The following is a 27,074-nucleotide window of genomic DNA, read 5'->3' as shown; positions in this document are numbered from 1 at the left end:
AAACTCTAGAGCCTCTGATTTTATAATTAGAAATCAATTGGGCAAAGCTCAGTTTTGCATATGTGACCTCTTCCCATAACTGTATCCCAGAATGGTTTTTTCCTGAAATGATTTGCTTAACAATTTTACATTAACGGCTAATCTATTTGCAAAATCAGTTTGAAATACTAAATTACCTGTGTGCTTTTGGTGGCTACATAGAAAAAAAGTTTAACCAACATGGAATTACGTGAATGTGGGTTTTTTTGTAATTTACATTTTAATCTCATTGTTTATTTGTTTTAATTAAAAGCTGTCACAGAACTTGTTGGCACTGCAGACTTGCATTGACTTTGGTAAGGGCACGGCAGGGCCAATTACATCTGGAGTTTATATTGTTCATTTGTGTCCACGAGGAGGGTAAAATGCAGCTGCGCTATGTTATGCCAGACAGATTGCTAAAAGGCATTTACTCAACTGATTTGGCCACCATGGGCCACTACGGTGGTGTGGATTCATTTCTGTCCTGATTGCCCTGGTGTTTGGGAATCCTCAGGTGGCACAGATGTAGCATTTCCTATTCCACTTATTTTCTGGTATTGTGCACAGAGAGCTTTTTAGATCTCCAAAAGAAGGTATCTGACCAGTGTTTGTAATTCCATTGACTTTCAAGTTCAAGGGTGGGGGAACTTGACCCAACAATCTTGGTTTTTTCCTAGAAAGTAAACTGATTTGTTGTAGCCCACATTCTGTATTTCAGCTGAGTTGCTGTTACAGGGAGGACTGAATGCCAGTTTTGCTCTTTTTCCTCTATGTGCAGTGCAAGTCAGCCAAACTTCTTGATCTTAGCCAAATGTAATTGTAACAAGAAGGTAACTTAAAAAATACATTGCTCTTCTGTTCTGGTTAATTTTATGTTGGGAATGGAAAGCCCTTTCCATGTTAAAGGGGAAATTTCTAATTAATAATTTAGTAACATTGTTTGGGATTTGTAATTCACAATAAGGAATTTATTTTGGTGTTAACAACTTAGATTCTGGGGGGGCAGGAACCAAGAAATAACTTTTTAGGGTTTTCTCTTTTTGTCTGAGATCTCATTATCTATGCAAGCTTATTATTTCCGACCCCACAGTAATACTGTTTTTAAATGTGCAAGAATATCTGAGATTTGTGGCATGATGGGGGTGAATTGAATTGGATCTAAGTAACTGCAGATGTGGCTGGTTTCATCTTTATCAGCTTATCTAAGCTTTTGCACTTAAAGGCTTCTGTCAGTTCAAAGCACAGACACTGCTTGGCTGAACAGAGCAAAACTATGGTTGCACTTCTTAGCCTTTCAGAAATAATGCTAACTTAATTCAAACCCATGTACTACAGAACTTGAAGGAGTTTAGATATGCATCAAATAAAATTCATTTCCATTTTTATAATACAAGGAGGCACAAAAAAGCCAGAAACATATCAAAGCTCTTAAAATTTAATTTTAGTTTTCTCAAAAATGCTTTTTCTTTTCATGTGAACAAATATAATTTGAGTTCTTCCCCCATTCCCTTGCTTAAAATAAAGGAATCACTAAAATATAACTCAGAATTTGGTATCAAAGAGCAACTTTGTCAATACAAGCATTTGGGGAAATTCTTAGAATGTTGGAGTAATTATAACATTGGATTTCTGTTCAGCATAGGGGTAGACAAAAAATTGCTACTACATAGCCTAGTGAGATATCTAAGTATATTCCCACGTTTGAAACAATGGAGAGCCTACTAGTGCAGCACAGATAAAAATGCCTTTTTTTTTTTTACCTTGGGTTTTGTTTTGTTTGTATCTCCATGTTTGGTAGTTTGTACTTCAGCTAGACATCATGGCACACTCAGAGGAGAGCTGCTATCCTTTCTTTTGATTGCACTTTATGAAAAGGGAAAAATATGGACCGTAGCACAAATATATTATTTTTAAAAGAGCCTCAAAAATTAGGACTGGAGATTTCCCAAAGTCAGAGCAAAGTCAGCCTAATTCATTTGCCAGTGGAATATATTCAGGAAGATAACAGAAAGGAAGGATTGGGTTTGTGAGTCAAAACTTGTATTCCAAAATCCTTTGGCCAAGTTGGGATCTGTTAAAGATAAGCAGGAAGAAATGATTAGGAAGAGTCGGTTGAAGAATTAAGAAGGTATCAGGGCTAATCATGTCTCTCCCCTTCCCAGAACTCAGTCCATCAGCTTTCAGGCGCGCTTATGCCTTGACCTTTTGCCTTAGATTAAATTTATCAGGCTCCTATATGATATTTTCTGTTTATTAAACCTTGACTTTTCTGTATAGAATGAGAATGTTTTGCAACTATAATTTTGGAACCCTGGAAAAAATAAGTAATTGGATCCCTGTAGTGTTTGTGGAGTCAGCCTGGGCTGATGAGAGCAGAGGAAAGAGGCTCAGTCCAGGGAACTGCCCATAGTGCCTTATAGATCAATCAGATGGCACCAATGGTGACCCCGTCTGAGGGACCATTCATCTGCTGTGGCCCCTGTCATCTTTTCCTGTGGCGCAGCTGGTTTTCACGTCCTAGTCAGCAGAGGACTCGACAAGAATGTTAGTTGGGTATTAGATAAAGCAGCAGGATATTCCTTTATGCACAGTACCCCAAATAGCATAAAGAAAAGGCACACTAGGGGAAAAGAAAAAAAAGGGAGAAAGCAAAAATTGAGAGATTGGTTTGACTGAACATCTGAGGCTTTGACACTGTGGGGTGACCCCGTCTCTGAAAGCTGTCAGCTGGGCTGGTGGCAGGAGTTGATCGTGCCCGTCCATGTCAGAGGTAGAATTGTGCAGCGTCTTGTGCCACCGTGTTCTTTTGGACCGTGACAATGTGCCTGTGTGATTAAGAGATTGTTTACTGGGGGAAAGTTATTGTCTTCCCAGGCGAGATTTCTGTGTGTTGAATGTGGATTTGGAAGTAACTGGAAGGGAATTCTGTCCCTGGGAATGAGAGGAAACTAATTCAGGAGAACATAGTATGTGGATGTTTATCATCCTGTGATATAGTTCAATGACTTTCATTGCAAACTACAAAAAAAGTTTAAGTAATTTAAAGGTATTTTGAAATCCTACACAAGTTAAAAAGTGCTCTCAGCAGGTACTATAAATGTGGATTTTACTCCAGCCTTAACTCGTCCTGCCGTGATTACTTATTCAAATTGTGCAGGCAGCTGCCGTGTCGTAGAAGTGATGTTCTTTATCACAGAAGCACAATACTTAATTTTGTTCATTAGGACATACTAATAGGAGATATCTTGATGTGTAGAATTCTAGAGCACCATCTAAGATCTGATTTTGGAGATACTAATATGTACTAGATGAATGATTAGGATCGTCACTTAGCTTCTGTTAATTTGCAGTCTTTAAAGCATTCAATAAAATGAGTGTTTGCTGTCCACCCCTGAGTGGAATGCCAATTCTTGTTTATAACATTGTAAAGTTAAAAAGAAAGTCCAATAATTGTCTCCAGCAGACTCATTTGCATTATTTCTTCATAGTAATTACATGAACAATAGGGATTCTATACCTAAGAGCAAAATATGTGTTGATCTGTATATGCTGAAATATAATCACAGCAAATATGTTTTAATTATGTTTGTGTTGCTGTGGAAGTAGAGGCAGGGCAGAAAGCTGTTCTGGTATCTACAGAATGAGTCATAGCATAAAACACGAAAACATTAAAATAAAGCTGGTTCTAATAAGGAAAATAATTAAATTATGATAAACAAAGGGAATGAAATTGTCTTATTTTTGTTCGAAGTAAAGGTTTAATTGGAGGATTTGTGTAGGCAGCAGAAATGGTTTTGCTTTTAAAGCAAATAAGAATTTAATTCTCCTAGAACTCAAGTGCTGCTTCTGAGCTGAGTGACAGATTTTCATTTCATGCGCAGTTTTGAAAAGTTGAGGAGAAAAGGTACTTTATTGTCACTCCAAATACAAATGTTTGGAATATCAAAAAATATTTTGGGCTAGGCATAGTATTTTTATTATATGAAAAAGAACCTCCTAATATGATTAAAAAATAAAATGAATTGAAAAGGAAACATTTTGTTTACATTTTGAACATATTAAAAAGGTCAGTACTTTAAAAGAATGAAATTAATGCATACACTGGCGTAAAATCTTTTTGAATGTAAAATAACATTGAAGCATTCAGGTCAGGAAACGGTTCAGAAGAGGTACTGCATTAGTCTTTTCACAAGCTTTTATTTGTTTCCTAAATCAACTTTTCAGTAATATGCAGGTGAATGGTTGAAGTGAGTGTCACCGAATCGTTTTTCTTGTCCAGAAAAATGCAGGTGAAAAAACACGTGCAGCTACAAGGGTAAGGCTCGTATTTTTTGGGGGGGCTTCTTGGTGGTCTGGAGCAGCTCTCTTTAGTGCCTTCAGCCACTCGGGTTCTTCTGAATATTGGGTCTCTCTATTTTTGTGACTGTTTCCCCATCAGCAGAATGGGAAGAAAAATTATTTTTTGCTTTGCAATGGTGCGGTGAGGCTCATTCAATTACTGTAGTGACACAGATTGTGGAGTAATGTACGTGATGTCCATGTATTAATATTTAGATGATGATAACATAACCTTTTATTTGTTTTCCTGCAATCAAGGTGATCTCTGGTTTGTGCAAAGCTGCGAGTGAATTGCTGGTATTCAGGATGTGTGATCACTCTGAGCATTGCACCCCGGGGCTGAATGACACGGCCGGTTTGATGATGACTCTCTTTGCTTGGGCTATCAATATGAAGTGTCACTTCTAGAAGAGAATCAGGCCAGAAGAGAGCTTTAGCCACAGGGAGTGAGAAGAAATGAGCTTGGCAGTAAGATTCCAGGCAGAATAAATAAGATTTGGGAGTATTCTTAGCAAAGAAATACACTCACTATTGAATATAATGAGATCCAAATCAGGTATTACTTCTGGGGGGAAAAAAATAAACTCAGAGGCTTTCTATGGATCTCATATTCTGTATCCATTCATTTAGCTTTCATCTGCAGTCAAAGATGCTGTAGAAATCGATGTTATCTTTGCAAACAACTTGTGGCCCACCTTTCAGGAATGTAATTCCTTCTATTCTCCTTGATTTTTAATGAGCTGCTATTCAAATTTTTTCTCACGCAGATTTCTTGGAAGAACTTCTTCCCATCAAGCAACTCTCCCATCCCTTTGATGGTGAGGGACTGCTTCTCCAGTGTTTCTTAACACAGGCTTAAAAATTCATTTATTGTCAAATCCCTTGTAGACCAGTGCAGGAAAAGGAAAGAAAAAGTATTTATGAAATGCAAAACTCTCCAGGTAACCCTTAAAGTGAATATTATCACAAGCCTACATAGATTGTTGGGGCCTTTTTCCTCTTTGCTGTAGGTATCTGTAAGGCTATGGTTTGATTGTCTTTTATAACAAAACAAAAAAACCCCAAACCCAACCATCTTGTAATCAATAAACTGGCATCTGGAAGTTAAATATTCTCAACTTCATTTTCTGTGGCAAGATTTAAATTACCTAACATTCATGCAACTTTTTTCTACATGTTTTTTTAGGACCCATATGCTTGGTATTTGCTTCCTTTTCTTTCTTCCTGCTTTCCCATTTGTTTACTCTAGATATTTCTATTTCTTGGATGTTTTCGTCCTCCAAACTGGTTGATGTTTGATTTTTGACTTTCAGTACTACCATCCCTTTGGAACTATATCTCAGCAGACAGAAGAAAGCTGAAATGTGAGCTTTTTTTTTTTTTTTCTTGTGGCAATATAGCATACTTTAGAGGCTTTTTACAGGCTTTTCACATTTTCTCTATTATCCATCACCTGCTCTGCATAACCTCATTCCTTTTCATTGGTAAAGGACAGATGCCAGACCTTTAACTATTTAACTCTTATACTGAAGTTCTTTTTTAAGGCATAAAGACTAAGTACACTGTATATACTATAACTTCACTACTGTCTTCCATTCTGTGTTACAAGTACACGTTCTGTTCAGGTCTTGAGAATGGTTGGAATTAATGTAGTATTGATCTAAACTGTTAGAATTGGACTGGGTAGAGAGTGACCATACTGGTAAACAGCATACAAAGGCTTAAAGTTATGGGTCAGCTGTAAGAAATCCATGGTATTTGCAGAACAAGAAGTGGAACTGAGTCTTTAAATGGTGATTTCTAGGAATACTTATGCATTCTGCAATCTCCATGAATGTGACTCATCTGTGAGGGACTGATCATGACCTGTTCATAACAACTGACAAACACAGGAATTTTTGAGTCTTCCTGTATTCCTTCACAGACTTGGAACTGTTTGTTAAACCTGCATATCAATAATATATGAAACAAAAGCAGAATATACAGCTCACTCAGGGACTCTGCTTTTCTTATGAATTTTTATCATATTATAGGAAATGTAAGTGTTGCAGTCCCCCAGAATTACTGTTTTCTCTTTGTCAGGTTAAGATTGTGTGGGGTTTGTGCTGGTTAGAAGGGCAGGGTTCTATTCAGGCTAATTATTTTTTTCTTGAAAATAACATTTGAGCCTATTCTACCACTATGTCGTCTCTATGATAGCACATACGAAGAAAGAAAAGGAGACTGGAGAACCCATGAGGTTTCCCTGTTTAGCCACCTTGCTAACATTGATGCTGTATAATCAGAAGCAGTTACGCACCAGACGAGGAAATTATGGCTCCAGGCATTCTCATCCCGGGGGCTTCTGTCTTTCCCTGAGAAAAGTTACCTATTAGTGGAGTTGGCATAGCTGAGACAGGGAACTCTGGTTCAGCTGATAATCACATACAAACTCAGATGTGGTCAGTAGTGAGATATTTAATATGGCTTTGAATTTTCAGTATGGGTGGAAAAAGAGTTCGGTTTAATCATGCTGTGATTGTGACTGTTGTCTGGCCATGATCCCAATTTGTGTCAAAAAAGAATTAACATTTGATAAGCCAAGATACGTTTATTAACTGTATTAGTTCTTGTGTCAGAATATCCATGACAGAACTGAGCAACAGTGCATTTATACTGCTAATGTTTTGTTGAAGAACATCGTATATCAGATTGTCTTTTCAGTTAACTTTGCCATCGATGTCCATTTACATACCCAATGATCCCATCTCCATAGGCAAACAAAATATTCCATCTCCTATATCCTGAGTAAATGTGAAAAGGCAGCTTTACTGACTTGATAAATAATCTCAAATATTTTACTTCAGGGTCTTGCTATTTTCAACATTTTATTATCTCACGGTCAGATAATTGTTAATCTCATTATTTATCTGGTTTGTGTGAAAGTCAGTTACACCTGATCTATTAGCTCTCAGAAAAGCATAAAAATAAACTTGTAGGCTAGTGATAAATTCTGAATGTAATTGGACTATAAATTATGGAGTCATAATGTGAATTAATAATTAGATGTCAGTTGTGATTATTTTTTTTCTTTTTTTGGGGGGGTGTCTTTGGTTCTGTATCTTTCTTTATAAATCTATATATTTTTCAAATAAAGAGTTTTGTTTGGTGTCCCTTGAAATTTGAGACAGAGACTCCTATTGAGTTCCTGGGTCTTTTATCAGATCCTACAATTACTCACATTTAATAAAAAAATTTAAAAAAATTTAAAAATTCATTTTAGGACTAGAAGTTTATGCTAGGATTCAGCCCCATTTTTTTCTGTGACTTTGAGCCATTCTGAACCCATAGGTGGTAACTGTAGAAATTAGCCAATGTCTTAGAAACTAATTTCTAAAATTATATATTCTGTGTTCATTCTTCCTTGTCTCTTTTTCTGAAAAGGGGGAGAAGAAGCCATTTGATGTTTCACCATAAGCAGAGGACAGTGAAGTAAGCTCAGTGAAGGTTGCAGCACAGAGTATAACAGAGCCCTTGTGTCAACAAGGACCTCTATGTGTTATTGTAATACAAGTAATTATTAATCATTATTTATAGATGAGTACTGACTCTGCAGTTGTCAGCTGCCCAGCTAACCAGCTGTCATTTGGCTCTCTCAGTAAAGTTGTTCCAGATAAATAGCAGGAATGTACGTAAGATATTTGGATTTAATGTCATTCTTCTATATTTGGCTAGTTAAATCCTTCAGTTCTCAATATTGTACCTCTTTCTCATCTTAAAGTGTTTTTTTTTCCTTCTTTTTTTCCTGAGCCCTTCCAATAGGTACCTGAACTCATTTTATTAATGTAACCTCAGCAGAGTCCTTGGAGGTCTTCAAGGATCTCCCTTATGAAGCTCTTTCCTTCCTTTGGTGTTCCTTGTATGGCCATTTTGTTCTCTAGTGGGCAACCTCATAATCTGTTCTTTGAAGGAGGGGCAATACATGTATCATTTCAAAAGGGGTCCTGAGAAATCATAATATGTTTCTTTTGCTGCTTAACTTCAATCTAGTGTGTATTGTGCATCTTCTCTGCTACTCACGACCCCAGAAGATGCTCGTGCAGGATAGCTGGTCACCTGTCCTTTCAAAGAAGAATGTCCCTGTAGAGAAATGCAAAGAACAGCTGAATGGGGAGAGGACCATCTGGGGTTTGGCTGTACTGTGCACACAGAGTGATATGAGCACTACCAGGATTGTGTGGGTAGAGAAAACCGACAGTGATTCAACCGTCATTAAATTAGTACAGATGTCTCCCGCAGCCTCCCACAGTAGTCTTCTCTGTGAGCTCAGACGATTTGGATAAAGGTCTAGACTAAATCGTTGCTAAGTCTGTATGGATTCTGGCTGGTTTGAGATTGGCATATGCTCCACACTTACAGCTTTTGTGGTACTGATTTGTATACAATTTGTCTGTGTTCATGCTGAGCCAGGGTTTCTTTTTTGATGGGACATTGACCCCAAATTTTGGATGTTTTGAATCACAGCTAGGTTAGGTGTTTACAGCAAATGACATAAATACTCCAAACAGTGCCCACACTTACAGCACTGCTATTTTTTTCCTCCTTGGAAACAGGTCAGGTTATCTGATGTGCCAAAAAAAGTGATAATTGTCACTGAGACTTCAGTCTCCATATGTACTGAGAAGGGGACTGCAGGACTCAATACGAGTTGCTAGAGGTAATACATGACTGAATATCAAACCCTGCCGGAGTGGGCACTGCTGTTTATTTCTGCATGTTTAATATTATCTGTGTCTACTGGTTTGTGTTCTCCTCTCCTCTCTCTCAATTCTTCCAGAAAAGCGTTAACACAAGCAGAAGCTATGATCTATCTCTAGTGGTTTAAAAAATATTTCAAATTTAACGCTATTGCAAATTGATTGCGTTATGAGACATAACCTTTGCAAGTCAGTTTGTAAGAAATTCACAGGAATGCCTGACTTGGTGGAAATGCATGGGAAATTACATTAGGAAGCTTTGAAAAATCACACAAGTGATGTGGCAAATAATTTCTTCTGAAACTGCATGAAATCATAATAACTAGTTTCAACCGAGTTCTTCTGAATGACTTACAATTCTGCATGAGTTATCCCTAATAAACATCTAACTGCAAGAAAATGGGGAAAAATAATCAAATTATCCTCATATCTATTTATGCTGATGCATGACACTGATGTTACTATGTAACTGCAAACATAGTGACTCTGGAGAACTAATGTTCTGTTTGACATCTCATAAGGAATTTGCTTTGTAGCATTTCCTAGCTGTGGAGTTTCACATTCCAAGTAACTTGACAAATATTTTTAGTAAGAAAATTTTTTTCCTGTCCCCATGCGCACAGTTCACAGGTTAGTGTAAGTACACTAGAAATAAGTTATATTATCACATGTAAGCAGATAGTTTATAAGATAATCAGTATGTAAGTACTCACGATTTAATTTTTCAGTTCTCTTTATCTCACTCGGTTACCTTCTCAACAGTTTTCAATTTTAGCTCGAAGCTGGTTGCAGAGCTGATGTTTATATTTCTGCGCTGTAGATGTGTTTGACAGCCAATTGCTAGAAAAGAGCTTTCTATTTGCACTGCCAGCTTTACACATTATGTGGTTTTAGACAGTACTTACTTCCTTATGCTCAGACACTGAAGTATGCTAAGCAGTCATCTTAAGTTTGAAAAATTACCTTCAAAAAAGTATTTTAATGCTTTCCGGTTAGTTTTATTAAATATTTTTAAATAAGAGAAAGCATTCTGCATGATTTTGAAATTATTTTATTAGGAAGGAAGACAGGTTAAATATATTATCACTGGGATCCTCCTAATCATTGTGAGCAAAGCACGATCAGAAGCCAGGGTGGTGAAAGCAGCTGAAAGCAGAGCCTTGAAGGATTCTAAAGTCATGACAACTTAAATATGCTTAAATAAATAGAAATATCCTGTCACCTTGACCACACTGGCCTATTGTACTTTTTTCTGCCTTCACTGGACCTAGGCTGTAGCTTGTCTGACAGATTTTGTAAGCAGCTGTCAAATTACTGCTGTGGGTATGTAGTGATTAACTTTTTTATTCCTCTTCTGCAATCCTAAGAGTATGTATTATAAGATATTGCTCTGACATTCACTTGAGAAAATCATTTCAAAAACACAAAGAGGTCTTAGCACTCAAGTGCAATGTACTCTGTGCCTGAGAATGAAGCCTGGCAAGTTATTATAAGCTTTTAAAGAGGAAAGGAAAAATACAGCTCAAACAACATGGCAGAAAAGCTCAGAGCCGTCTGAATAATATGATGATTATTACAGGAACAAAAGAGGAAGGACTTGGTACGTAGTAAATGCTGACCTTCTGGCTGGCACCTTGAATGGGAAATTCCTGTGGCTTATGGTTTTTTACAGCCTTGCCTGTCCTTTGTCTATATTGAGGAAGGAACGGCAAGACGGACTCTGCTGGCAGCAGAAACTCACAGCCAAAAGGGAACAGTCTTTGAAGTCATGTTTGGAGACTTCTCAGCATCTTACAGGTAGTAGAAACTTCAGCATAGTTTGTGTATGAGACTGACAAGATGGAAGGTAAATGGCTTTTCTGCTGTTTCACCGAGTTGGGAAAACAGTGACAAGTGCAGGAGGCACTGTTAATTATAATGCCTGAAGCGCTGGAATTGTTAATGTAAGTGCTTGACCCCAAACAGTAGGAGATGGCAGACAGATACTTTTTTTCCCCATAAAGACGCAGAAGAGGGAATATGTTGTACAAGACTAAAACGGCATGTGATTTTTGAGGCTCTCTGTACTCAGCTTTTGGATCTCCTGTGGTGAACCACAGTGCAATATAGATGAAATAAAGGAGAAGTAAATTAAATGGGAAAGGATTCCTCTTTGGCAACATGACACAATTTTGTTGCGTTTTTCCAAGTATCAGAAACAGTTGGGTTAAAAAAATCAAGACCTTTTTACAGGAGCGTGTCTGCTGGAACACGAGGAAGGAACAGCAGTCTGGGTTCAGAAATAGTTACATGAACTCCAAGCTAGGCAGAAAGCCAACTACAAAAAGGTGCCAGCCATCTGAGGCCACTTGACACAGGACACTTGGGCGTTAAATAGCTGCAGAAAGCAGTGACTCGAGGCAGCAGTCCAAGCTGCGGTGGGATGCAGGTCATATGTGGTGGCGGTGTTCTCAGGACAGAAGGGAAGACAGATGGTATTCCCAAATGGAAAGGGCCAAGACCAGAACTAGGAAAACAGAAAGCTTTAGCTATCATCTGGCTCAACATAAGGATTCAGAAGAAGCAAGGTATGTAAGAAATGCACGAAAAAATCAACCTGAGACCATGCTTTGGAATGAAGATGGCAAAGAGAAGAAACAGATTGCCTTGTCTTTGTTGCCGTCACAGCCACTGAAGGTGAACATGGGATTGCGGATTTGGGGAAGACTTTGCATCTGGGGACGTGATTTCCTTCCTCTTACAGAGTTCTCCTGGTATGGAGAACAACTTCTGTGAAACAACACCTGCAATACATAACAATTTTAATTAAAAATTAATACTGTGATTGACTGGGAACAAATGTGTCAAGCTGTTAAGGAATGGCTTGGGTAGTCCTAAGGTCTGGATGTTTTTTCCTAATACGTATCTTTGTGAGACTGAACATGGGTTTATCTCTTCCTCTGTTCCTTCCATCCGTAAAAACAAATGTAGCTATCTTTCTTCTCTTCCAAGACACTGAGTGAAAATAGATATGAAAATTTATTCATTCAGCCTGGTGAGGAAGGCGATACATGACATGTACAGTGAGGACCAATGGTGCTCTAACCAGGAAGGACTGAGATCAAGATTCAGTAATATTCCTGAGCTCTCCTCTTGCATCAGTTGGTCATAATCGTGAATTAGAACAAACAGATTGTTAGATCCCAATCTTGTCTCCGGTTTTTAAACAACAGTTCACTCTAGTGTATTAAAAGATGATACCGAAAGGTAAGCAATGAAAAGCAGTTTGTGCACAGTTGCAGTATGAATATAAACAGAGACAAAATTAGCAAATCAAATAGAATAAAAAAGCAGTAGCAAAGAATAAACAGAAACATAAAAGAAGCCATCTGGAATCAAAGATACTCAAATGACATGGTAGGAAACTGAGGCAGACAAAAGCAGAGATTATGATCTTAAATGAAAGTGTTAGGGATATTATTGCTTTAATGCTCTTTGAATATGGTTATGAAACTGCAGCTGAGAAGTGTGAGCAGTAATGTCTTTTGACAGTTACTCCAGAGGCTTCAAGTTACATGATTCTTGTATCTTAAATGAAATCTTTGTCATCCATGGACATGTCTGTTTCCTTTCTGAAAGTGTTCCAAGTACTGACATTGTCAGGTACATGGAGTCTGTGCCCCAATTTGTCATTACCCTGAATAATAATGCAGAATATTTGGTTTTGGTCTTCCCCATTGTGTGGTTTATAATTCCCATTGCTAAAGATGGGATCAGCCTATCCATGGAGAAAATGAAAGATTCTATTAAATTGAAATGGCATTCACTTTATTAACTCTGTGTTGTGTGCAAATGAATTGCACCTATCTATAATAGTTAAATTATGAATGATTTTTTTAAACTGTGGGTCATAAATAAATGTGCTTGTTGTCCATTATGTGTCAGAGCACGTCAACAATACACAGAAAAACCTTCTGTAACACCTAAAGATGTTCATATTTTTAGGAAAAAAAAAAAAAGGCTGCAAAGTCCCATACAGAAAGAAACAGATGATGAGTAAGTGCATTACAGTTTTTGAAAGCATTGATATATATAAACAATTGTAAAAGTCACTAAAATCCTTCCATACTTTCACAGAATGGTCTAGAGCTTCTCAGAACCCAGCACTTTTGGAAAAGAGTCATAAAAGCTGGAAATTCTGTTTCTAAGTTCATTAAATGGGGTCTGCCTCATAAAGGAGGAATTTTATTGCAAGGTATAATTAAAACATAGAAGAACCTGAAGCATTAGGGTAGCGTTGGTGTGTTGTGTGTGTATCTGTGTAACATCAGGTGAAAATCAGTGATGCACTAGTTAATCCCTTAAAAAAGAATCCAGTATTAGGAAGGAGAAGAATGATGCAAATTTTAAAATGAAGTTTTAAGGGCAGGTTATGCCTTTTCCCTTGAAACAGGTAAGGGGTAATTCCCTTGCAATTACATGAGGACGAATTAATTACTGTCTAACAAATTCAAATAAAAACTTGACTACATAATGCCTTCTTATCTTTTCTTAATTAAAATGTCCAGGAGTATTTTCATGATATGTAGATTCCCCCCCCCCCACTTTTGAATTATTGATATATTTATGCTTTTTTACCAATATGAGGAAATTTGGGTTACAAATCCTGCCTTTATGATGCATCTCATTACAGGCTAGTCTGTACCAAGTTGTGCATCAACACCACACCTGGAGAGGACTTCAAGTCCCCAAAAGTTGGTTTTGAACCAACTATTTGTTAAAATGTGGTGAAAATATGCTGAACAAATATCTATGGAATAGGAGAATTTAATATCAGTAACATGCTCATGTATTTGGTTTTTTACTACAGAGTAGTACTTGTACATCTACAGAATGTACAGGCTCCTTGAATAAGTTTCATCTCTGCAATTTCTCTTGCATTGATTTTAATTACGCATGTTTGTAATGCGTGTATGTGGGAGACTATAAATATATGTTATATATTTGAATAGTGTGTTGGCAATATTTTAGATACACATTCATTATTGGTGAAAATAATGTTAGTTTTGTGGAAGTACACTACATGTGCTGTTAATTAATACTGGCTTCATTGACTATCATCCATATTATAACATAGAATAGGAAAGGAATTAATAATGAATAGAAACTGGGGTTTCTATTGGGTTGTTCAGCCTGGAGAAGAGAAGGCTCCAGGGAGACCTCATAGCAGCCTTCCAGTATCTGAAGGGAGCCTACAGGAGAGCCGGAGAAGGGACTCTTTGTCAGGAAGTGCAGTGACAGGACAAGGGGTAATGGTTTTAACTTGGAAGAGGGGAGATTTAGATTAGATATTAGGAGGAAATTCTTCACTGTGAGGGTGGTGAGGCGCTGGAACAGGTTGCCCAGGGAAGTTGTGGATGCCCCATCCCTGGATGGATGATCTTTAAGGTCCCTTCCAACTCTAACCATTCTATGATTCTATGAAACTGTGGTGTTCAGAGGGTTCATTTTGAATGAAGTACATTTTTTAGGAACAGAGCTGTGCTGAGGCTACACGGGAGCCATTAGTAGGGTATTAATGAAGGGCATCTGCTTCGCCATTGAAACTAGGAGGGGATCCAAACCCTCTCCTCTTGCCATAAAACCAGGCACGAATTGGGTGATGGGGCTGTATCTGCTACTTTAAGGAAGAGAGATGTTTGAATTTGTAGTCCCATGGTGATGGGTAAGATAATTGCACTTAAATTTCACTTCAAGCTCAGTCTATTTAACTGAATCTCACATAAAGGAGGTGAGTTTGACTCTGAACTTGATTCAGTTTTCCAGGAAACATGCTTTTCTGTTTGTTTTGGGATGCTCTCTAGTAGTGGGACATAGGGGCTAGCTATAGATGTCTCCTTTTTTAAATAGAAATTCTTGTTACATTTCTCAGTGCTGCTCGGAAAAATAAGAGGTCAGCTTTCAAGCACAGGCGCAACAAATAAAGCTACAGGTGTGGAAAGCAGTTTCACATTTACAGCATTTGTGAGGCTTTTTCAGCAGAAACTGATACTCATTTACCGTATTCATTATGCCTCTCTATCATTCACCTAGACCCTATATAATTATGTGTTTAATGATCTTTAACCTTCACATGAACACAGCTTGCTGAAGCTTGACAATTGCTGTAAATTATCATTCACATCTAGTAGAAGAGAGGAAATATTACTTGGAAAAAAAATGCTATGCTTTCTGTCTTAGAATCTCACTTCAGTTCTGTGATTTAACTTTGTAAGTAGATGATGGCGTTTTAATCCTAAATCCAAACAATGAAATGATTTTGGAAAAAGAGCTCTTCCATAGGTCATTTATTATAATATTTTGATACTAGAGCTTAAAAACTTCAAAACCTAGAAAAGATATTTTAGTCTGTCTGGATGCTCACCATAAAAAGTACATATGATTTTAGTAAACACCGTGTTTATGGGTTGGTTTTGATTAAGAGCTAAAAGAATTTACTGTCATTTTTGCCACTGTTAATCTTTGGGTAAAAAACTGATCCTCTGCAAATCAGACTCAGTTTCAATTTTTAAGTTTATAAATTGCTTCTAGCTCTTCCACTTCTTGTTTAATTTTTTAGGCCTTCATTTTATAGTGTTTCAAATAGCAATATCTATTTGCTTCTTTTGGTACAAAGGACTTTGACATATTAGAAGAAACAATTAATAGTAATCATGGACTTCTTTTTTCATTTTAACTGTTGCTATCTTACTAGCACTGCAAAGGATTTATAGCTCTACATTATATCAGAACTGATTTATGAACCGTAACTTCTGTTGGATAATGCAGGTAAAACTTACACCAGAGATTATACTAAGAGCCTCTCCTACTTATTAGCAAATTGGAGAATCTTTAAGCATTCTCAAATACCCGTGTGGGATATCTAGTTTATCCAGCCAGTGCCTTTTTAGAAATTCAGATGATAGTTTTTCGCCGTAGGGCTCTGTGTAGTTGGGTGAACTGAGATGTTCGCAATTGCTTTGCTGAGTTGTGTGTGTCCAGTCAGAGTTTTGATATGACATCACAGCTATCAATATTCTGCTAAAGGCTTTGTATGCAATGTTAATAATGTATACATTTTATTCAGGGATCAAACAGAGGCTTAAAGTATAAACAATCTGTTTAAAACACAAACAGATTCTGGATTGATCTTAACAGGCTCTGGGACCCTGAAAATAATTTTTTGTGTAGCTGGTACCTAGATTGAATATAATCCTGCTCATAAGGACAACGATCTTTAAGACAAAAAGAAGTTGTATTAACATGTCTTACTGAGCAGACAAAACTGCAGTACCAACCAACAGGAGAGTGGTATTAACTTAAATTAACATAATGTAAATTATGCTGGTTTTTCTCAAGTAAAAGCTGAAGGCAACTACAAAAAAAAACCAAACCACACTGAGTTTTTGGAAAAAGGACTCAGCTGTTGCTTGATGTCTGTGTGTATGTTTGGGTGGGTGGGTGGGAAGAGTGAACTGGATTGAGTCATTCATATTCACAGACAGTTAAAGTGCCTTTAAAAAGTTGTTAAAACAGTGGTGGGGTAATAGCTGGTGTGGTAATAACGTGTTGCCCAGCAAAACACAGAATGAAGTTACACCTCTTATAGCAGAACTCCCACTGACTACTATTGTAGTAGTGAATACCACTATATTAGGGAATACACTGGTGACCCAGGATTTGGTACATATAATAAACCACATCAACTGGAAAATCAGACCTGACTGCCATTGTCTGCTGTGCTCATTGCAGCAATTCTAGATTCCTTTTTGTAAGGTGCTGTTAATGAGTTTTCTAAGCTCTTACTCCTGAACAGCTTATTTGCAGATATGTGTGTGTGACCAATTACCTACCGGAGAACCCGCAGAACCTACTTGTGCTACGATGTGAAAATCTACTCATGGCCTGGCTGTAGCCAGTGTTACAGGGCTTTTTTTCCACACCTATTTTAATATCCTAATATGGGTTCTTGTATCAAATGACAACGCTGCCCAGCCCTGGCAACCACTGCTATCAACTGAAAAGGAAAATGCAGAACCAGCAACAATTTCTGTTGAGCTGTCTGCGCAAAAATGGGCCAAGAGGAGCAGTTCTAGTAGTAGTAGTTGTTGCAAGTCATGTTGTAGCTGTCCTAAAGAGGTTCTATGGATTTCCTTCAGATTTCTTGTGAGGCAGAGATAAATAAAAATAAATATATGTTACATTTTTAATGATGTGTTATTCTCTGCTTTTTATTGTTCATGTCGAGTGTGTTAGATTTAATGGTAAATAGAATTTAAAGCAATATTACTGTATATTTAAGTTGTTATCCTGTATTTTTGAATGTGTTGACACTAATACAAATGGTCCACCAATTGGTGAGCTCGCCCTTGCAAGTTAAAAATTATTGGAGATAATTTGATATTTACTACTTGGCTCTGAGCCTACAAAAAAAAAAAAATCAATGGAAGTCCTTTGTCTCCAGTGTTCTTCAGTTCAGGCTTTTAATTAGCAAAAAAAATTCAAAGTAAAGAAGAAAACCTATTTTCCCATACTGTTTCAGGTTATTATAAACCTATCTTGTTTTTTGAAAAGTACAGTCTAAATATTATTTTTTTCTAATGGGGCGTTAAAGAGAATGGGAAGATGTGTATAAGGGTTCTTCTTATATTCCTGGAAACTTGCTTTAACAAAGCTTTTTTTTTTTTTTTTTCAGGGAAGATAGTTTAAGAATATAGATCTCAGAACCTTTTAAGTTCTGCTAACAGCTGAGTTATGATATGGTTCTAAATGTCTGTGACTGCTGTCTATGACATTTACATAGATGCCAGTGTTCAGCCATTTTCATTCACCTGAAAATAAGCTGAAACTAATAACTAAAAATAAGAAACTAGATTAAAATTTATATTATTGTTAATCCTTTATTCGCCCTTTGATCTATTAGGTTAAGGACATCTTGTGCTGGTTCATTTTGGCTGATAATAGTTCTGAAGACATTTACATTTTAGAACAGGGTTTTAAAATATATATAACAACTGCTTTTTAAATAGAAAGTCTAATTATGCCTATGATTACATTCACTTTTGATTAGTATGCATACAAATCCCTACTCTCCTTGTGTATTCAAGCTGAGATATGGATCACTGGTGCTAAGATTAAAGTACAAAAGAATAGCTTGACAAAATGTGTGGTTAGACCAATGCAAAAAAAGTTCTGGGGGTAATTTTTGTCTATAAAATGCTTTTTTTTCCTTTTAGTTACACACAGACCTGGATCCTGGCAGCAGCAAAATCAAGTACATTCTGTCAGGAGATGGAGCTGGAACAATCTTTGTGATCAATGACAAGACTGGAGACATTCATGCAATGAAAAGGCTTGACCGTGAGGAAAAAGCTGAATACACTCTAACAGCTCAAGCGGTCGACAGGGACACGAACAAACCTCTGGAGCCTCCCTCAGAATTCATTATTAAGGTTCAAGACATCAATGACAATGCCCCAGAGTTTGTTGATGGCCCATATCATGCCACGGTTCCAGAAATGTCTATTGTAGGTATGTATGTATGTCTAAACATCGACGAACTTTTGATTACTCACAGTTTAAACTATGCCAGTATGCCATGGAGTTGTTGATGAATAATAAGATATTTATTATGTTGTTAGCATTAATTTGCATATTTTCAAATCTCTTCTTGGCCAACGCTTTCATCTGCAGCACAATAGTAGAGTCCCTTAGTAGTAAGAAAATGACTAACAGATGTATTAATGTGTCTTTCTTTGTCCAACAACACTTTAATGGGCTAAATTTATATTCCCCTTATGATGCTGTAGTTAGAGTATTGTTATTGAGAAGGATTTATCAAGATTTGTTCCAACATGACACTCTAATCCTATTGATATTTTGTTGATGTTTAATTATCTGTTTGTGTATTTTCATACACAGATGTAGCACTCGCAGTATGTTGATACATACTTATTTCTTTTCCTCTAAGTGCAACTGTAGTCAGCCAAAAACATTGAAATGAAAGATGCAGAGTCTGGGAATTGATGGTTAGACTCTAGAGTGGACTTAACCAATTAGCCATAGGATTTGCACGGAAGGTGGAAAGGGAAAACACAGAAAGCAGTGGAAAAAGATAGTGAAAAGGGAAATTAACTGTGTGAAAGGGGAGAAAAAGAAAGGAGTAAGAAATAATCTTCTTGATACATTTTACTTACTCGTTTTTTCAGATTAATGGGTATGTATTTCTTCATGGATTAATTTATTAGATTTTTTTTGCATAGTTTGTCCCTTGTTCTGTATTTGCAAAGGTATAAGTATGTACTTACAGAGATACATACTTGTGTACTCAGGTCCTCAGTCCCTACTGATACCTACATCTCCGGTGCAGGTGATCTTTAGCTGTCACTGACGCAAAAGGGAAGTAAACTCATCAATCCGAAAGAGTCAATTTTAGGGTAGTAGAAGAATTCGGTATAAGCAAAGGCATCAAAATCTGGCCATGAAATGCAGGGTAAATTCTAATGTTTTCTAGTATTAGGTTGAGGATAATGTGCTTTTCAGCAATTTGTCTACATCCGTCAAAGCAATAAAATTGAAGGAGTGCCAAGGCACTTTGTAAAATAAAGCAGCACCCTATCAAAAAGTTTCAAAACCACCATTCTGTCATATTTAGTTCAAAAGGGGAGGAATGGGAGGAGCCAGAACCATCCTCTCACTCACATACAGTACGATGAGTTGTAGCAGATCATTTCCAAGTGCAGGCATGATGCGCTGATTAGACAGTGATACCTGAGGCTTTGTTTTTTTATCAACACTTCTCCAACAGATTTTTGTGTCTTGGTTGCATTGAATTGCTTGTGCCAAAACAGATACGTGAATTTTCAAGCCTGCAAGTGAGTTCTTTTACCAAAACATGGGTTTAATTTGTTAAGTTACTTCTAATTATACAGCAGCGCAAACATAATATGGACCTGCTTTCAGAAGATGTTTTTGCCAAGCTCTAGGCAAGAAAATGGCTTAATTAAATAAAATTAATTTAAAAAAAAAAAAAGAAAAAAGCGGGGAGTATGAGAAGGAGGAAGGGAAATCGAAGGTAGTTAATCCTTATATGAACAAGACTTGTTTGGTATTCTAGGGAAAAAGAAAATGAAGATACACGCAGACAAGAAAAGATAGTTTCTGATCACAAAGGCTACTATAAAAATAATTTACATCTGTGCATATGCACGATATTTATAATCCTTAGTAAAGACATGGCTTCTATCCAAGGAGTATTCACTGTAAAGAGGATGAGGAAAAAACCACCCAAAACTGACAGGAAACTAGTCAGAAGATCAGATGAATAAAAGTCTAGTGAATTGGTTAACATGAGGTTTAAAAGATGGTAAAAGTGGAGTAAGAGCAAGAAGATAAAAGGTGAAACAGTAATGAAAGAGAGGGAAAGTGAAACAATTGAGAAAAGTGTTAGGATGAAGGGGGAGGGAAAAATGTAAAGGAAGGTCATAAGAGGTGAATAAAAAGTTAAAACTTTATCTGGGAAAACTTTATAGCAGAAGATTGTAGAAGCAATGCCCAGTGCCGGGACATAGATGTCAGGTTAGGGAATAGTGAAAGGGGCTGGCTCTTAGAGGAGATTATTTCACCTTTTCCCCTAGTGCTATGGGGGACAGAGAAACACTTCTTCCCTGAGCGTTTTTATGTGTTCTTAGGCTGCATGGGAGAGTTTGGTCCAAAATATACTAACACCACAAATATAGGTAGAAATTTCTTACAGATTATCTCAGAGGTCTGCCACTTACTACCTTGATTACTGAAAATATGCAAGTTTTGCACATTTATCCCTTGCGATCCCTGAACCTTGCATGTGTTCTATGTGACATTCCTAGGAGTGCATGTTTACAAGCTATTTCTCTAAAGGAGCACAGACATACACTCCTGCTCTTTTGTTGAAAAACAAAACCTAATTCTCAGCTGCCGCTTCAAAACTCAGAGTATGTTTGCCATTGCATTACATGGATCATGAATGACTGTAAAATCTATGCAGCATCCACAGTCAAACCTGCATCATAATCTCTGATGGAACCAAATTTCAAGGCTGGAAAGCTGAAGGTGAGAATGTTCCCCCTTCCCCAATGTTGCTGTTTCTGTTTCCTTCTGTCTTCCTCTTTCAACCCACAGGTAGCCACATCAAGAGCTGTACTAAATGATGCTTCATAAATTATTTTAATTTTCTTTAGGTTTTTTTAGTCCTCTTAAAATTACTTTAACTCCTCTATAACGTTTATAAGAAAACTCTGTCTCCTTTCAGAGTTCAAGGATTTTTTGAATTTTTTTTTTTTTTTTTTTGCCACACTAAGAGTATTTTACTTCCATTATCCACTTACTTAATTCCCCTTAAAGAGATCTCCACCCACGGCTAATTTCAGCCTTGACATTTCTACAACACAGTCATTACTAGGCAGTGTTCTTACTCAGGATAAAACAAAGTTATACTAAACCTCTTCTTTCCTGAAAATGCTTATACCAGTCCTGACTGCTCCGAAACAGAAGAGGAACTCGTATGCTATATATATAGCACTTACGTAATGAGGATACAGTACAAGGCATTTTATTTTTGGACCTCTGTGCATAAAGTGTAGAGGAAGGCATTAACCTTCCATTGTTCTGTAACGTAATGTTGAGGTTCTAACACAACGTGGTTTTTTAATAGGTGCATTAGATACTGGTTTATGTTCCTTGCTAAAAGAGACGTAGTATATGAATGTCAGTGGTATTTTTACATGACTATCTAGAACATGAATGATAGGCTGTGGGGATGTGAAAACTGCAATGTATGTGCAAACTGTCTGTATGTGGTATGTATGAGCGTGTGTGTGTCAGTATATGTGATTATCACACCTATGTGGGCACAATGCAGCCTGTTTGATTTTTATGTTAGGTATCAGTGATATCTGGAAAATGCTGCTTCCCTACAAAAACAAAAGAAGAGGATTTGCATGGCTTTCCTCCCACGGCTTGGTGCAAAGACTATTAGTATTACACTGTGTTATCTCTGCTAGGAACGATGCTCACTTTTCAGCTGTCTTCGCAGAACGCACACCCACACACGTACTGAGTGCTGTGTATCGTCACTGTGTGCAGAGTTATTTTGAAATAATGTATTTCTCTCTTTGAGGAAAGAGGAGCACGTTCCAGAAAAAGTTTTGAGAACTGAATTGAATTTTCCCTTATTTCGTCCTTGTGTCCCTTTCTTTTTTTATGTAATTCTTATATAATCTGCCATAGTAAGCTCTGTTCCCCAACTCCAAAATGATGAATTTGCTTGTGAAAGCTAATAGTCTATATACAGAGAATATGTTCTTTGCTGAAACTGAGCACTTTAATCTTTTAATTCTGATATTAATTTTCTTAAAGAATTAAAGATCAAAAAGTGCAATCTGTGGAATCACTTAATTGTAACAGTATTGCATTTCACAAATAGGAAATAATTTAATTTGTCTGTAAATCTTGTTTAATCACTTTTAGATGTAAAGGGACACACTGGGAATGAAACCCAGTTAAAACCTTTTAAAAAGAGATTGAGCTAAGCTTCTGGGAGGAAGAACCCCATGACTCATATTTTTTTTTTTCACATTTGTCTGTGAGCTCTGTATATGTGCCTGCAACGAAGATAGCATATTATGTAAATGAATGAGCAATGTTAGAAGATCCTCAAGGGTAATTGGAACTGGTCCTATAGCTTATTTAAAGAAAAGAAAAGGAAAAAAAGAAAGCCCACCCCAAACCATCACCAGCACCCTGAGTATGTTCTGTTTCTGTGTTGCCCTTCTCAGCTACACACAGATTCATGAATTCCCTGAAAACATGCTGCAGAGGTGATAATGGGAGCAAAAGTGGATATTGTCCCCCAACAGTTTAGTTTCAGGGTCTTTTTTTTCAGGAGAGGAATGAGGAGTGAAATTTCTTAATTTGATTCTCCGTGAAGCCGAGTGTTTAGACAGCTAGTGTCATGTTGAAAGACAGAAGACGACAGAAGTAGAGTGACAAATGTGTTGGTGAAATGAAAAAGGACACAGATGGAAAAAGAACAAAAGCCATAAGGGAAGAGAATTCTCTCATAGTTTGCCTGAATTAAGGTAAACAGACAAACTTTAATCTCCAAATATTAAGAATTTCCCTGACAGTCATAAAAACCCCCACATCTTAAAATACATACAGTGGAAATCAGTCTGCCATTGCTCTAGAAATGCTTTTTCCTTTAACACTTGAAAATATTAACAATGTGAAAAAGCTTAGAACAGTATTTTTGTCCTTAAATACTGCCATAAAAACTATTTACTGGGGGAAAAGGTCTTTATTGGAAAGGGTTTAGGCTTTCAGTTGAGTCAGAATATCAATTTCCAATTCTGGCACCAGCACATCTACTTAGCAATGTTTTCCTTTGGATCAAAGTTTGCCCTTGATTACAGCACTGTAAATAAGAAATCATTCAATCATTTTATTCTGTTTTTTTTTTTCAGAAGCAGAACACAGTTATTTAGTGTAGCAATATATAGTAGGAGCACAGCGTACATAGTGTAGCTTTTCTTTCCAGTTCTCCCAAAGATATTAGTTCTCTTCCAGTTACAAATTGTTTGCAAAAGGGCAAAATCTGCTGAATATGAAATCAACATGCAATGTCTGATATGAATAGTGATAAAATAACTTGATAAATTAGAAAGTTGTGATAAAACCCTGACCTGAAATGTTATCACAATCAACCACACTGTCTTATTGGGTTTTTTTTCCTATGTATTCATTGATTTTTAAGGCACTGGGCATGACTGTTAAATCAATGATAGTTTGTCACAAAATTGTAGAGTCAAAGGACTACATTACTAGGGTCAACTACAAATTAGCCCAAAGAGTAAATGCAAAGGGAGTGCAAAAGCTAAGGAAAAAACCAGCAAATGTTGTAAAATATGGGAACAATGTAACAGCTGTTAGAAAATGCATATCTTGATGTTGTCTTGTTCCTCTACTTGTTCATCTTGTGCATAATCAAATTCACCAGCTCTGGTACTGAAGAGATTTTACGTGAGAGATTTACTTAGTGAGTGTGCATGTGTTTAAAATACTCTGTACGTTCTGCTTAACTGAGACATGGTTCCAAAAGCAAAGTCGTAAGTAACCCTAAGTAATTGGTTAGGATATATTCAAACCTAAGACAACCTTCTCCTTATTTGACTTGTTATTGAGCCTTGAAAAAATGTATTTATGAGTATGTGCTCTTATTTTTGTACTTTCAATTTCCCATGAGGTCTGATAGAAAATGTCATTGACTTTTTATACTGTTCTTAAATGACCATTAGGAGCTCGAGGACCATGGATGAAGTTATGATACTGCTCTTCCGGGGTTTGTACTCTGACCCTTTAATTGCCCTGACCTACATTGTCCTGAATGCACTAAGCTAGTTCAGTGACTTTATACAAAGTTGCTGAAATCGGTGAAATTGCTCAAAATACTTGGTACCAATGGCAGCAGGTGCTTGAATGTTCAGGTTCTGAAGACACTGTCTGGTTCTTAGAAAGAAGCCCTAAATTACCTGCGCAAACTACGGAGCTATTAATGTGTAGTAGTTTCTTAGGCAAAAGCTGCCTTTTTTCCTCTCCATTAACTGTCAGCAATTTGTCACAAATGTTCTGCTTTTTGCACACATGCATTCCCTTTGCACGAAGGAATGTTTGCAAAAGACACATATGAAGATAAACTCCTCAGGAAAAAGCCGTTTGGATCAGAATTGAAGTCATGGTTCCTTATGGAGTCCCGTATAGAGGAATACGTCTTCCTATGATGTTCCTGCTTCACAGGGTGAGGACAGACAGACATCGCTGTATGTTGTTCCCTAGAGGGCAGAGCAGAGGAAATTCTGGCAGTCTTAGGTGTGTGCTTCTCTAGTCCTACAAGAATCTTTCCTTCTGTTGTTTTTCCAGATGATTCTTGTCTCTTAGTCACAAACATCTTGTTCTTGTTGCAGATATTCTGCTTCTGAAATTCTTTGTCGTTGCTTTCATTTGTACAATTCAGACACAGACACGTTGCTGTATTTCTGTTCTGTGACTGTATGGAAATAAGCCTTTGACTGAGGTTTCTGATACGTTCTCTTTTGGTTACAAGTTTAAATTTACTCTTAGAAAGGATTTTTCGCAATTTTCCCAAATTTCAAATTTTGAAGAAAAAAACCTGTTTAAACCAGTGGTAGGGGTTTGGTTTTGTTGGCTTTGAAAGCAGTTCATTTCTCCGGACAGCTAAGCTTATAACATGAGCCCATTTGCTGCCCAGTGGAGGGTGCCTGAGCAGAAAACAGACAGATGAGAGGGGTTAGACCGGTACCAGTTGCTGCCAAATGCAGGCTCTGGGAAACGCCCCAGAACTGGATTGGAATGTCGAGTGTGGGGGAATGTAGACAAACTCTAACCATGAGGTAGAAGGTTCTAGGTAAGAAAAATTAAGTGTGGTAATATTTTCACAGAGATTTTATTTGTATAACTTACATCACTCTGCTAACACGTAAGATTTAGCTTTAGAGTGCTGGGGACCAATGCTCCTCAAACTCGGTTAATGCAGGTGGCCTGTGTTAGACGTCTCCGTGATGGACACACTTGACATTTGGGCAAATGAGATTCAGATCCAATTCAGAATCTGTTTTATGTCTGGCACTGGTCATTCCCCACCCTGCCCTGAACTGGTACCTCTGTCTTTGTTTTGTTGCTGAATCTGCAGCGCTGAATGTTTCTCCATGAATACTGATAAGCGGTTGCCCGTGGAGCTGATGTGGATCCGGCTTTCTCCTGAGTCAGCCGGCAGAGCACTGCTGGGCACCGGATCCCACTCTCTCCTTTCCCTGGGGCCTGAATCCTCACTGCTGCCGTACACTGGCCCCATACTGGCCTGAGGGGACAATATTTCAGAGGCTGCTTCTGCAACCTGGCTTGCAGTTCCTGGCATTATAGGCTTCACTCTACTAAACAAAGCGAGCGGAGCATCAAAGCTGCAAGATTATACCAGCCCTTTGCTGTTTTCACAACGGAAAGTTATAAATGAAGGAATTTCTGCAGTAAAAAGCCAGGGCTACTTTATTATTTATTTATATTTTTATACAATACACCTGAGCATAACCTGAAACTTCTGTGGAAATCAGCAAGCCTTACAGTCCTTTTTTTTCCTGCTTGGAAATATAGTGTACAGTGATCATCCAATTTTACTGTCTTTGCCTGGGGACCTCGCAGAATGAATGCTGATGAAATAGTCCATTGATTAGAGACAAGCAGTCTTTCAAAAAGTCCTGAACAAAAGAATAGCTATTTCCCACATCTCTCACAAATATCAATTAATATTCCGTAGTGAGGGTGATATCTAAAGGGAGAATTAAAAAAAAAACAACATGAAAAGAAAACACAATTCTTTAAGCCAAACATAAAATATATTTTACCCTTCTCCTGCTGCCTGTGATGTTCCAGACTGTATTCTAATCCTAACAAACAGCCACCCAGGGGAATTTATAAAGGAATACCTGCAGGCTCTCTAATGGCACCATCTTATAAGTTGTAGCAAGAAAGAACTGCCAACCTTAAAACTGAAAAGGCGTTGTCCTTTCTTATTAGAGTCACACAAGCTAAATCTAAGCAGTAAGTAACATCAGCAAGGATAATTGCCAAAGAGTTATCTATATCACTAGATCTGAATATGTATTTCTGATGTAAAAGAGTTTTGTTTCCAAGAGATCACATTAAAAAGGCAGTGTGAGAGTTCTAAAACAATTAGTTTATGCACAAAAATTTGTAAAATATGCAGCTTATTAGGTTTCCCAGCCATGCTTCCTACAGCCCTCATTATACAGCTGTAAGTGCTGAAGCTGCCAGCGTGCTCCATGGTCTGTGTGCTCCACAGAAGGCATTTTTCTCCTGTGCATAGCAAGCACCTTTCATACTTCTGCAGTT

General features: G+C 37.4%; 1 protein-coding gene across 2 annotated transcripts in view; it reads left to right on the top strand.

The window, feature by feature from the left end:
- The window catches only part of CDH8 (cadherin 8), a 130,728-nt gene that overhangs the window by 20,199 nt on the left and 83,455 nt on the right, over positions 1-27,074 (top strand). For both annotated transcript variants that reach the window (XM_074157952.1, XM_074157951.1), the window contains exon 3: positions 18,350-18,644. In XM_074157952.1, the coding sequence (XP_074014053.1) occupies positions 18,350-18,644 (295 nt within the window). The remainder of the gene's footprint in view (positions 1-18,349; positions 18,645-27,074) is intronic.

The sequence above is a fragment of the Numenius arquata genome, chromosome 13, assembly GCF_964106895.1.
Source record: "Numenius arquata chromosome 13, bNumArq3.hap1.1, whole genome shotgun sequence".
Lineage (NCBI taxonomy): Eukaryota > Metazoa > Chordata > Aves > Charadriiformes > Scolopacidae > Numenius > Numenius arquata.
The sequence above is the reverse complement of the archived record's forward strand: the minus strand, read 5'-3'. Positions and strand labels throughout refer to the sequence as shown.